General features: G+C 40.5%; 1 protein-coding gene across 6 annotated transcripts in view; it reads right to left on the bottom strand.

The window, feature by feature from the left end:
• Positions 1-2,132: 2,132 nt before the first annotated feature.
• ITSN1 (intersectin 1) overlaps positions 2,133-13,121 on the bottom strand; it is a 1,645,471-nt gene continuing 1,634,482 nt past the window's right edge. For all 6 annotated transcript variants that reach the window (XM_086935345.1, XM_086935347.1, XM_086935346.1 and 3 more), the window contains 2 exons: positions 11,294-11,467; positions 2,133-5,780 (listed from right to left, as the gene is read on the bottom strand). In XM_086935345.1, coding sequence (XP_086791471.1) covers positions 5,632-5,780; positions 11,294-11,467 — 323 coding nt within the window. In that variant the 3' untranslated portion in view covers positions 2,133-5,631. The remainder of the gene's footprint in view (positions 5,781-11,293; positions 11,468-13,121) is intronic.

Genomic DNA, 13,121 nt, shown 5'->3' with positions numbered 1-13,121 from the left:
CGCCTGATCGGATTCTTGGGTGAAAGTGCAGCAAAGCTTTTATCTTTATGAGTTCTGTGAGCAAAACCCTGTACTGAGCACCACAACATGCTAAATCAATTACCATCCAAGAAACGTAAAGCCGAGTTGTCTTTCAGACCCTGCTCTCATAGTAAAAATAGTCTGAATTGTATCACTTTTAGGACTGAGATTGTATGTAGTTGTGCTGGTACTATCACTGGCAGGGGTAATGGGTGGTGCAGGCTGTTGTGATCTCCCGAAAAGGGCCCGTCACTTATTTTTATTTACAAATTAAGCACTGGGCTGGAGCAACTAGAATAAGTGGATGGAGCCACTGGTGGAAGTGGGTGGAGCTGAGAGAAGTGGGTGTGGCCTCCTAAAAAATATTGAGCACCTGCACTTCATATTTTACAAATTAAGCACTGGTACTAACACAGCTAGTCTTCAAGTAGCTGACGACACCTTCTTTCTCAATAACAAAAGGAGCCATTGCTACTGGCTGTGCTGGACCTATCAGCTGCTTTTGATACCGTTAACCAGCCAGCATTTATCTACAGCCTACAAACTCACAAAAGCTTTAGTGGCACAATCCTACAACGATTCACATCCTAACTCACCAACCAACAGCAATTATTATTATCCCCCTTTTACCTGTGGGGTGCACCCCCAAGACTCCATCCTATCACCCATAATGCTCATCCTTTATATGGAACTATTGGGATCAATCCTTGCCAAAGCAACATCAAGATCCAACAGTATGCTGAAATCGCTGAACTCTATTTTAAAATCTCCTCAACCAATGGCATACAGAGATTCAAAGCCTGTCTTGAACTCATCCAAATCTGGACAAAGATAAACTACCTGATACTTAACACCAAAAAGGCTAAATCCCTCCCATTTGCCAACAATGCCAATTTTTCTCTGATTCAATCATGACTCCCTAACTTAAACCTAACAGGCTTCACGCCCCAACTGACAGAACAGGCCACATCCCTCACATTTACACTGGCTTGAACTACTCGCTTAAAGAACACATTGCCATAAAGTTGAAAACAGCTTGGCTCCAACTCCACTCCCCCAAAAGTGAAATCTATTCTCCCAGGAGAAAACTTCAGAATGACAGATCAAGTCCTACTACTCTCCCACCTAGCTGGAGGTCACTCCCCATTCAATGACATCCCAGAGAACCTCTGATGAGCTGAAAAGCATCCTTCAAGCAACAGCACGGCTCACCAACGGGCAGAAGAAATCCAACATCATCATCTTTATGCTAAAAGATCTACACTGGCGCCAGCAGCAGGCCGGTATTAGCGTCAAGATCGGCTGCATCCCTTTCAAGGCCCGCTACACCAAGAGCCCTGTTTACCTAGTTAACAAACTAATAATATCATAAAGTAAATGCCAAACAATGAACCCCAACATAGCCAGGTTAGAGGCAAAACACTGCAAGAAAAAGAAAACAAGCTTTCTCAGTCTACGTCCCAAGGACGTAGGACAACATCTCCTCCGCACCTTGACTAGCACCAACTCTCCTTCAACGCAGGTCGCAAAATGAAAACTCTCCCCTTCAAGGGACATTACCTTTAACAGGCTAACTTCTCACCCATTGCATTATCTGTACCTCCTCCCCAGGGCATCTCCAGTGGGGCTTACCTCCTGTAGAACACTCCTTTGCTAGCCAGATAGGTTCCTGCTTTAAATATACCAAAATATACATACATACAGAACATGTGTCAATTGTAGGTCAATGAGCTGGACTGGAACCAACAATAGGGCCTCTTTTTTCTTTCACCTGATGCAGTGCCCATGAAGTCATAAAGAGCTGGTCGATGATATGTTGGATGATATATTATAAAACTTAACAAAACACAAAAATGATTCTGTATGAGGACTTTGGTCATTACAACTGCAAAGATTTTTGTACTGGAATAATATTTGGACATTAGTTATTTTGTACAGGTGAAGCATGGATGAGGCAGGCATTTTTCTCAGGAAATGAAACAGTACTTTACTTTCTTATCTACATGGGGCTTCTTGCCCCTCACGATGCAAGAAAGGCATGTCACATCTATCCAGGCAACAGATTGCACATGGAACCCTTGAAAGAACACGAACAGAAGACCGACATGTAATGTGCTTCACTAATAGATTTAATCAACATTTTTCCCTACCATAACACAAACTTTCATGTACATTATATTCAATAGAATGTATTTATATTTGCAATGGGACAGACAGTACCGTTTATTAATGACATTAAAAAATGTGGAATACTTTTCGGCTTTGGCCAGGGCTAGGGAAAAAAACACACATGCGTAGCGTATATTAGAAATCATATTAAAAGTTTGGCCCCATTGAGCATTCGAAATTAAAATTAGAAGGGCAAATTTAATAAGACTTTAGATCGTCAGGTAAACAAGGCAGGACACCAGGTACAAAATTCTATAAATTGTTTATGGTGCAAACCGACGCCGTCCATCTTTGCCCCCTCACTTCCTCAGAAGACATGTGCACGCACTGGGCAGAATGCCTGCCAACACCATCCCAGCCATTGCAAAATCCTGGAAAATAAAGAACCGTTTCTCCTTCCCTTTGCTTGTCTCATACAAAATTCAAAACTACCCTTTATAAATTAATAGTTAAGCGATTAAGTATGAAATGTAAACGTTTTCTATCTCATACAAATATAGTACAACAGTGGTTGTTATGAAAACACACAGGTACAGATTCAGTTTCCCACCGGCGACTCTAAACTTGTACAACATAATCTGGCCCCTTGTGCAGAATTCTAAGCCAAAAATATCAAACACACCAGATATACACATAGTTATTTGCTGATGAGAGGAAAAAGTTAGTACCGTAGCAGAACATGCCAATAAATAATACATTTAAAAAAACACAAGAATAATGGAAACGTTTCAACAGACTGGACAAAACAAATTGTTTTACAAAATTATTACAAAAATATGTCAGCGAGCGGATAACAGTCAGGCAATGATCTAATGAGATAAAAATAAGTGTGTTGAAAGAGCCAGAGTAGATGCATTAGTCGGTAATGCCTATATTTGAAAAGAACAGGAATAAAAAGTAATTAAAAAAAAGCGTGCAAGCGATGGTAGAAATTAAGCTGGTAGCAATTATGCAAATTGCATTGCTACAACCCATTTATGCAATGTTTCCTGCATATGCCCTAGTTCTTAAAAAATGTATCGCCACATTCCTCTCTGACCCTCACAAGCCATTGCTATAATTGTAGAATTAATTAAAAGGAATGTTAGACTACCTTGGACAGATCTGTTATTGCCCGTGGTCTTGTTCTACTCTATGTGGCTGAGGTTTAGCAATAAAGTGCTTGAATATTCTGGAACCATGTGCAGCATAATGGGTTGTGAGTGAGCGGCTTTCAACACCAAGGGTCAGTTTATTGCGTGCCTATCGACAACCGCTGCGTTTGTTCTTACTGTAGCAACAGCGGAATCCAGACTCTTTCTTACATATATGGGCAAATTACGGGTCTCAATGGTAACTCGCGGATAAACCATGGATAGTTGTGTCCAGCATCGATATCCGTGGTATCTCAGTGATCAACCACAGATAGTTGTGGTATCTCAACGAATAAACCATAATACCCGTGCAGTCCCAGCTGATAACAGTGGTTAAGCACGAGATCTCCATGATCACTAATGGACATACATTGTATATCTGAGATCAATCATGGATTTGCATGGTATCTCAATGATCAACCATGAGTATCTGGGTTATTTCAATGACATTGATTACCATGGTCTCTCAGTGGATATGCATGGTATCCCAGCTATCAACAATGGACAACCATGGTACCTCAAAGATCATTCTTGGATATCCATGGTATCTTAGCTATAAAACATGAATAGGGCTGGCTTGACCTAATTTCCTTTTTTTAAATGGTGGTATTGATTGGCGTCTAATGCTTTTCAGGTCTCACTGACACATGATGGACCGACCTGGCCAAAAAGAGAGTCTACCATACAGCTCCCAAAAGTTACTTCATAACATTAAAATTGTTAACGAAGAATGCCCCTTTCTGCAGTGCTTACTGTGGGGCTGCCCAGCTCTCCAATGTTTAGACGCTGCCGAACAAACTTTTATGTAAGAGTAGAGGATAGTACCAGGAATTGGAGATGGCAAGACAATGTATCAAATATGGTAGCATGAGAGATTCTGGAAACCACCAACAAATAAATCTTTAGACCAGCTCCTCAAAAACTTGCTACTTCAGAACCAATGTCTGGAGTTGCTCAATTGACAACATAATCGTGGCAGGCATGACTTCAGCCCTCATTCTGTTGCAGGGGCACAACTTCAGCTTTCACGCTGTTGACAATAGAGGTTCGACCCTAGCTTTCATGCAGTAATCAATGGAGGCACAGCATTGTCCTTAATGTTGTTGTCATTGGAGGCACGACCCCAACATTCATGCTTTTGTAACTGGAGGCACAACCCTGGCGTTGATTCTGTGGTTATTGTAGGAACGCTCTCCAGCCTGCACACAGCGGATAAACTGCGACACCCAGAAGCCTGGCAGATACTCTCGACTCCAAGTAGGAATGGGTACCGAAGTTTGGATTTTGCCTCATTTAAACTAACCATAATTTTCATAAGCATACAAACATTTATGAGCTGTTTTGTTAGTAGTCATTAGAATTATTTTAAAAAGGCATGGTCTATTGTCATGTCTATCCCTTTATCTCTTTTGTAAACGAGGTTATCAAAGCCAACGGCGTAAACATATATTTAGGCTACTGTAAAATCAACAAAGTAGTGACTGCCACTGAAATCTACAAGTATAAATCAGCTTCCTGCGCGAAGGCAGTGATCGCTTGTTCGTACCTGGACTCCGCACTATCCCTTAACGTCCAGCGAAGTGAGCAGCAGTCCTTGTAGCTTCAGTATTATTCAATTGTGGGTACCACTGACAGCACGTACAGTACAACTCCAACAAAGTAAAAACATTAAAATGTGGCAGAGGGGACATATATACTTTAGTAGTCACAGAAAATATTTGATATTTTTAGATTTTTTTTTTCACACAAAGAGCGTGTTGATGTATTGAAATGCAACCCCACTTATGGAAAATTACATACTATAATTTACAATAAGCTCCTATCACACTCTAACCTACTAAAAAGTAGATTCTTAAAATGACTGGAACGGTTTTAGACAATTAAAAATCAGAGCATCCCTCGGCAGGTAATATGCGCCATCTTTACAGTGTATCGCTTTAATGGGAACATTCCTGGTGAACCTTCCCCAGAAACTATTAATAGTAACATTGCATCTAAGAGATAAACCAACACAGTATATGGAGGAGGTTTGCATAGAAGTAGCTGCCTATGTTCATTGCTAAATGTCCATCCCAGGGAATAAATTACATCTCTGCTACTTCTAGTACATATTCTGAAAATGGCCCCAAACATCCACATAAAAAAGACAATTTTCCTAAAAAAAAAAAAAAGGGAATTATGGGTTTTATGACAAGTATTTCTGGTGACAACAGGTGTTGGTTCCTCTTTTGATGTCCTATTGCAGACAAATGGGCAACAGTTCTATTTGAAGAGGAACGTTGGCTGATGTCACTCAATGCATTGCCGCCTACGGTTCGTCAAACAGCTGCAGATCCAACCTAACTACTATTTCTCCGGTTGGCACTTCGTGCAAGAGTAGACACTTGGTGACAGGGCCTTTAGAGCCCTGGTCTTTTTTAATGTCCGCAACACGGATTTCTGTTCGACCCAAAAAGTCTGAAAAAGAAACAAAAGAGAGACCTCATTACTATGCATGCCTTGTTTATATATCAATATGTACTTACGAATTTTTCAGAAGAAATCATTCATTTTAATTTCAGCCTGGATGTAGAATGTAGACGCTGTGTCTTTCTCAATCCTCAAAATTATTATCAACACGGGACACTTTTTAAAAATGTCATTTCACTTTAGCATGGGTGGCCTGGTCTGTATTCATCCAGCTGTTAAAATCTTCAGCTTCCACCTGAAGTCTCTTATGTCCAACAAAAATTAACAAATTCCACAGGTTGTCTTTCACAGCCTTTGCCACCGCAATTTACTGATCCCCCAACCCGAAGTGTTTTTTGGTTAATGTCTTCTCACCCCTACTGCCCCCAAAAGAATTAAGGCTGCGTTGAACCTTTTCATCCATCTATCGTCTTGACAAAAACTGTTGAAACACCAGCGCAAATACAGGTTCAGGTTGCCCGTGCAGTCTCACAAGAAGCAGAACATTCTCACCAAACGTCTCCCAGAAAGTGACACCGTTGAGACAGCCAGCTTGAGGCACAATCCCTAGCAACTATCACCCAAAGGGTTGAGAGCATAGCATGCTCCCTTTCCCACAATTCCCTTCTTATAAGCATTGAGTTGCATATCATCACATTGCTCTAAGACAGCGGTTCTTAAACTTTCGACTTATGGGGTCCCTCACTGAATACCTACTGGAAGCCGGGGACCCCCCCACTGAATTACTACTAGAAGCAGGTGTCGATCTAAGCACTTTCTTCAATTTGTACCTCAAAGCAATACATAAAACCACAGAAACAAGTATAGCTTGAACACAGATTATGAAATCCTGTATTTAATTCACAAACAAAAATCTAACTCTTCATTTTAATGGGAAGGTTTTGAAAATGTGGTTTTATTTCTCAAATGTGAAGTAATATGCTAGATTCTAGCATATCACTTTCTGTTTCTTGTGCTTAATGCATGCTCTCTTTTTGTCTATGCATACCAGTGCTACAACTGAGGTCATGAATTATCCATACTAGATTCTGTTCACTGTACTTGTGCTGCTACCACAAATTATGCTAAGGATACCAACTTAATTTTTAGCCTCAAATTTTAAAATCCTTCACATTTACAGAATTTTAATATTTCTAATTTTACATTTTGTTTTTTATGTATATTTACTTTATTAATCTTGTATTGTTTAATTTTATAAGCAGTGGCAGACACCCTGAGTAGGCTTTGTGGACACCGAATGGGTTCATAGAGCACAGGTCAAGAAACATTGTTCTAAGGTATGACGTACTAGATGCTTCAACTATGTGCTTTTCTGCACAAAGTATTACATTGTTCAGATACATCTGATAAGAGTCTAGACCAATGAGAAGCTTTCTAGGTGAATCAGAAATATGTGTTTGTTGAAATCTTCCCGCCAAGAAACAATGGATTCATACGCTCAGCTGTGAAAATATGTGTACAATCAAAGGTTTGTGGAAGTTTTTAGTTCTCCTAAACTTGTACTAAAATGGGACAAGAAAACTGCAAATATGATTAACCAAGAAAAAACACTGTATATGTCGAAATAAAGCAAATAAGCCACAGGTAATTTTTTGTTTATATTTTCGACTTTCTGCTTTTTTAATATGTAGTAAATCACATAATATTTAAGAACAACATATTTACTTCTACCCACTCCTCCAGACAAAAAAAATAAAAGTTAAATCAAAACACTACAAAGCAGTGGTGACAAACAGACCATTCCTGGACAGAAACTAGAGCTTGGTCAGCATCTGAAAAAGTACATATGAAAGAGGAAAACTCTCAAAAGAAGTTATGAATAAAACTTAAACGTCGATGAGATTAATTCACTAACATTTAGTTGAACACTGGCAAACCAACTTTACACCAGAAAAGAGTTAAAGATGTAATACAATGTCAACATAGGGTTGCCCTCATTACATGGTTGTCCCTATGGAGCATCAGCATTTTTCTGGCCACCTCCTTGGCGACCTATTACGAGACAATCACTTTGGAACAAATATAACAGCAACTGTGATTTGGAGTGACTATGATGGTATGTGTAATTGTAACCCCCCAATGGTTAGATAAAGGTCTACCATAAAGCTTGGCAGAGAAGTGTTATTTATCTTGTCCTTGGGGAGAACTAGTATATTTGAGAAAGAAGCTACATAAAACTGACATCATTATAGCGTTATTGTGGTCAGATGCACGTTTTAGGTACAAACTTTCAAATTACTATAAATCTCTCAAGCATGCAACCTATTTACAATTTAACAATATTAGTCACAATGTGCGACTAAAACTAGTGGTTTAAATATTTTTTGCTTCACGTTGATTTTCAATAAACTCACAGAGACAATGGATGTTCTAATTCTCTTTGCTCTTTCTCCACCCAAAATTATTTAACGTAATTCACCGAGTAACATGAGCGTAAGTAGTGATTCTGATATTACTGGCCATTGACTTCTTATGTGCATGGTCTGCCCTCTACTTTACTGTTACTCTAGTGGCCCTCGCCTTCCAGGGACACGTGATTGGGAGTTACTGTCATATCAGAGGAACACATGCTGTGAGTGACGGGGACCACAAAGTGTACAAAAAGTGATGGATCAAATGCTTGAATTAATTTCAGGCACTGGTAATTACTTTGGGCCGCATCCCAGTCCATCAATATATTTTACCCACCATGTCATCTCAATTTGGACCGGCCATATGAAAGTCAGTCTTGACCCTGCTCCAATGGGAACAGTAGAGCCCAAACTGACGGGTCAGTCCTCCCTGAACTGGAACACAAGCAACTTAGGACTGGTTTCGTCCTGATTAGGGCTCATCAGCCGGGTGTATCTTGGTTTCAGTGACCCAGTGTGCCTGGGCCTACATCTGGGTATAGATGTCCCACTTAGGGTGGCACACCGTATCACTGAAAACAAGCTACACATGGCTGATGAGCCCCCAACTAGTTGTTCAATGTCTGCATTCTGCTCAGAAGAACCTGCCATAACCTGAAGGACAGTGGTCAGAATTTTCAGAGCCTACTCCACCTTTCATCCAACTGAGGTCAAGAAAATGAATGCTTTGAATATTGAGTTGCCAGTCAGTTTCACCAAGAATTGGAATGCACTGTCCTGGGTATTCATTTGTGCAGCCCTAGACTTTGTTAAGTCATTCTATATACAATGAGAGAAATAGAGGTCTGGTATGTCTGTGGATTCTCCCCTCATCTTGAATGGCTGATATTTTCAGCCAGTATCAGTTTTTTAGGTCATAACATCGAGGGCTGTTGACAGCCACAATTCTAACCATTACATGCACAAAAGGAGTTCATATCTGATATTTATCTCATTACATGGACATAACTGCTCTGTTCGATTGTATATAAAGTGTCTCTCAAAGTATTACACGAGTCATCGAAAATGTCTCACAAAAGCACAATAAATAAATTGAAATGTCACACATACGCAAACCCAACATTAGGCATCTATTTGTTTCACCCCACAAACCATGACATGGTTCAGCTGCACCTGCGCTGGCTGGAGCTCAACATCCCTGAAGCGCCTTTGTAATGGATGAGAATAAGGCGCACATTCTCGCCTGAAGCATGGTTTAAGGTCGGCCTTAGGACACCTAAGGCGGACCTAAAAACACCTAAGTTAGGTGTCTGTAAGCAAAAGCCTCTTGTGCACCATACCAAAAACTCACAGTAAGCTTAGCGCCGAAAGAGCATGATGACGGCAGGCATAGGCAAAGTCAACGTGACGCGTCACGTCAGGCTCTGAAGATGCACCACAGCCTACTCATGGAGATACTAGAATCCTTTAAATGGCGCATCCTTTTGATCTCCAACATTGTCAGGATGCAGGGACCCTTGGCTAAGTAACTGTGATAATCCATTTTCTTACTTTGAGGACATTGTCCTTCTCAGAGACTACGTTTGCACCTTGACTGCAACTATTAGGAATCATACAGTGTGTTATTATGGAGGTACCCCTCATCCTCAGTCCCGAGGATAATTTTGTAAAAATCTGGGTACGAGAGATGGTGTTACCATCATTTTGAGAAATAAGCCTGAAGGTGTGGGTGTCACCTTATTGAGTGGAACACTTGTGTGTAGTATACAGCATGTCACATTATTGAAAAATAGCAGCTAGCAACAAACAAATCTTATTTTCATGTGACATGATTATTATGCATGTACATTGGTAGCACAGGGACCGAAGTCCTGCTGAAAGTCAGAACCCTACATATCCACCCACCTCCCTTCACCGCAAGGGCTTTAAATAACTGAATGAAACATGTTGGCTTAAAGATATGAAAACCACTGTAGTTTTCTCGCAACACATAGCTCCTTAGGTTTTTAATCTTACAGAGACCAAGAGAATACATTTCCACTGGAAGGCACCCTAGGTATTTTTAGTCATTTTTCGGTCTCCAATAAAAATATATGGTCTTTAAGAGCTCATAAAAAACTGTTTGGTGAGCGGGATAGGTGGCAGTGGAAACAGGGTTATGTCTATTCGGGGGGCTAGCCTGCTGATGAAGCATGCCAGGATAATGGGTGAGGGCTATTCTCCACTCATATTTTTCATTGGCTTGTGTCATTGTCTACTGTAATCTATGGCTGTTCATTGGTCAATAGGCTTAGCAGTTCCTCCTTAGTACCGCCTTGTCTCCTTTTGTAACCTTCCATGGCGACATCCCCTGTTACGGTCATATGTGTTAAATGGACATACGGTTACAGGTTTCCAATATTTGACGTACGTTACATCAGTTCTCTTAATGTAAACAGTAAACACATTGCAGCTTTACATAATTAGAGTTAAAAGTAACACCGGAGCTTCACAAGGTGCAGTTTAAAGTGCATAAATTATAACATAACTCCATATGTAAACAATAGACTCATAGGAGCATAGCATGGTTATGATTACGAGGGATGGAATCACATGCGCTTTAGAAGGTACAGAATCTAAAGTGTGCGGTGCATGATCAATAAAACTTCCCTAAACAAGATGAAGGGATAAAATTAATGTTAGAACAGCATACTCTTTCTAGCCTTAATTGCACTTAGAATGAATGTAGCGGTATAAAAACAAGTATCAGGTTCTTTAAGTGCAAAAATCTCTCCTAACACTTAATTTATAGTACAGGCGCTGGCATTTGCAATGCAATAGGTCTCGCATTTGTGAGAGTTTAAGCTATTGGATTTGTAAATGACAATGCCTTTTATTTATCTGTTTTAAAAACAACACATAAATAAAATACATTGTCATTTACAATGCCAATAGCTCAAACTCTTGTTAATGCTTGTTATTTATAGCGCACATATTGGAAATATCTGATATCCTGTCATTTTCTGTAGTGATAATAATACTGAAAAATAATAACACCTCGTTTTTGCAGTTTGTAAAGGATCGTACATCAAACACTGGGTGCTCCTTAAAATATGTACTTTTACTAAGAATCCCATGTTAAGTCAATGGGTACATCTACCCTCCACATACCATCCGGTGAGAATTGATCCCTCTCGAAGACTGTGATACAAAGCACGTCCTGCTCCAGGTCCTTGATGAAGAACTGGCAGTTTGAGTTCCACTTGGGGTTCAGCGTGTCCTGGATCGTCTTGGTGATGTGGCACTGGGAGCCCATGGTGATCTCACAGTATGGATTGCTCTTTCCTGAAATTCACAGCACATAGTTAGCAAAGTACAGTTCGCACTGAGTCACAAAATGTAAACAGGCCTTGTATTTTAACAAGAAAGATTAAGTAACCACTGCCTGTTTTCTAATACTTTCTCCTGTCTGTTGTATGTTCCAGTCCCATTATTATCGATATTGAGAAAGTAGTGCTACAACTTGAAATATGTTTTCATTGCCCATGGTGACAGGACATTTCTCCATCATAAAGTCAAATAGTAAGGAGGAAGCAACATCCCCAAAGTTGGTGGGTGTAGGAGAGCAGAGTATGGGGTCTCTCCATGAGGACTGTCAGACTGGATTGGGAAATTTTTCATAACAATACTCCCAAGCGCCGCTAGATGGTGCCCTGCTGACTTCATAGCCAGTGGGAGTGATTGAGAGCAGCCACATAAGCTCCACCCCTGCACGTTGAAGTCAGTTTTTGTTGTTTACCTTTCCACACCCTCAGATATGGAGCCATGAACTCTTGTTGCTAACAGTGGGCTGATGACTAACTTGTAACCTATTAAGATGTTAAAAAGAAGCTACTCCTCAGACTGGGTACCCGAAAGGGCAGTGAGGAATCTGCAGATGGATAGTATCCATAAGTATGAGCCTTTGCCAGAGGTAAGTAACATGTTTTTTTCTGTTGGATACATCTAACCACAGATTCCTCACCTAAGAATAGACACCAAAGCAGTACCGCAGGGATTGGACTCAGACTAAAAAGCAGGGGTTTTTGTATAGATACTATCCATGACAAGAATAGTAGATGGCTTTTAAATAAACTAAATATAAATGGAATTAACTTTTATATTCCTAACATATAAGCTCCGCAGGGGACGTCCCAAACTTCTGGTCAGAACTAAAAACAACCCACACTGACCTCCAGACAATATAGGCTTTCTCTTACTGTCCAAGTAAATTACGTAGTCTGATGACACACTTAATTAAAATGCATGAGCTTAGCGATCCCTGGAGACGAAACAACCCCACAGGCAGCAAATTCACTTTCTACTTTCACACTCATAATACTATGTCAAGGATAGATTATCTTTTAATCAATAAACACATAACATCCATTGCTTTTAATTCCACCATAGAACCTATTGCTATTTCTGATCCCACATGTAAAACCATGGATCTGGATTTTAGTGGCTCTAAACAATGGGTGAGTGGCGAACTCCGCTCTACTGGCAGAGTTCTCAGAGTTTTTTGTACTCTGCGCTACGCCTCGAGCGCGGAGTTCGGCAAAAACTCTGCCTACCCATTGGCAGAGGAGAGTTTACAGGTGAGCTTGTGTTAACAGCCCGTTCCACCCTCCTTCGCTAGACTGCTAGGAGCTTGTTTACAGATATAATGAAACCGCTAACAGAGGTGGAGCATTTAGGGAAATATGCTGTTGCAAGAAATTGTGCAGAGGAGGATGAACCTGGCAGAATACTAGCCCTTATGTGTCTGCGCCACAGTCATGGAAATCCATAATGGCAGAACACTAGTCAGATTAGTCAAGCTCCAGTGGGCATTACTGAGTGGTCATGAATACGGGCGGCATAGTATGGGTGGATGGTAACATTTTGGACACTTTTCAGGCCTAACACACTACCCTGTATGAAAGTCAGCCCACCCTCAATTCCTGACCAGGAACAATAG

The sequence above is a fragment of the Lissotriton vulgaris genome, chromosome 8 (genome assembly GCF_964263255.1).
Source record: "Lissotriton vulgaris chromosome 8, aLisVul1.2, whole genome shotgun sequence".
Lineage (NCBI taxonomy): Eukaryota > Metazoa > Chordata > Amphibia > Caudata > Salamandridae > Lissotriton > Lissotriton vulgaris.
The sequence above is the reverse complement of the archived record's forward strand: the minus strand, read 5'-3'. Positions and strand labels throughout refer to the sequence as shown.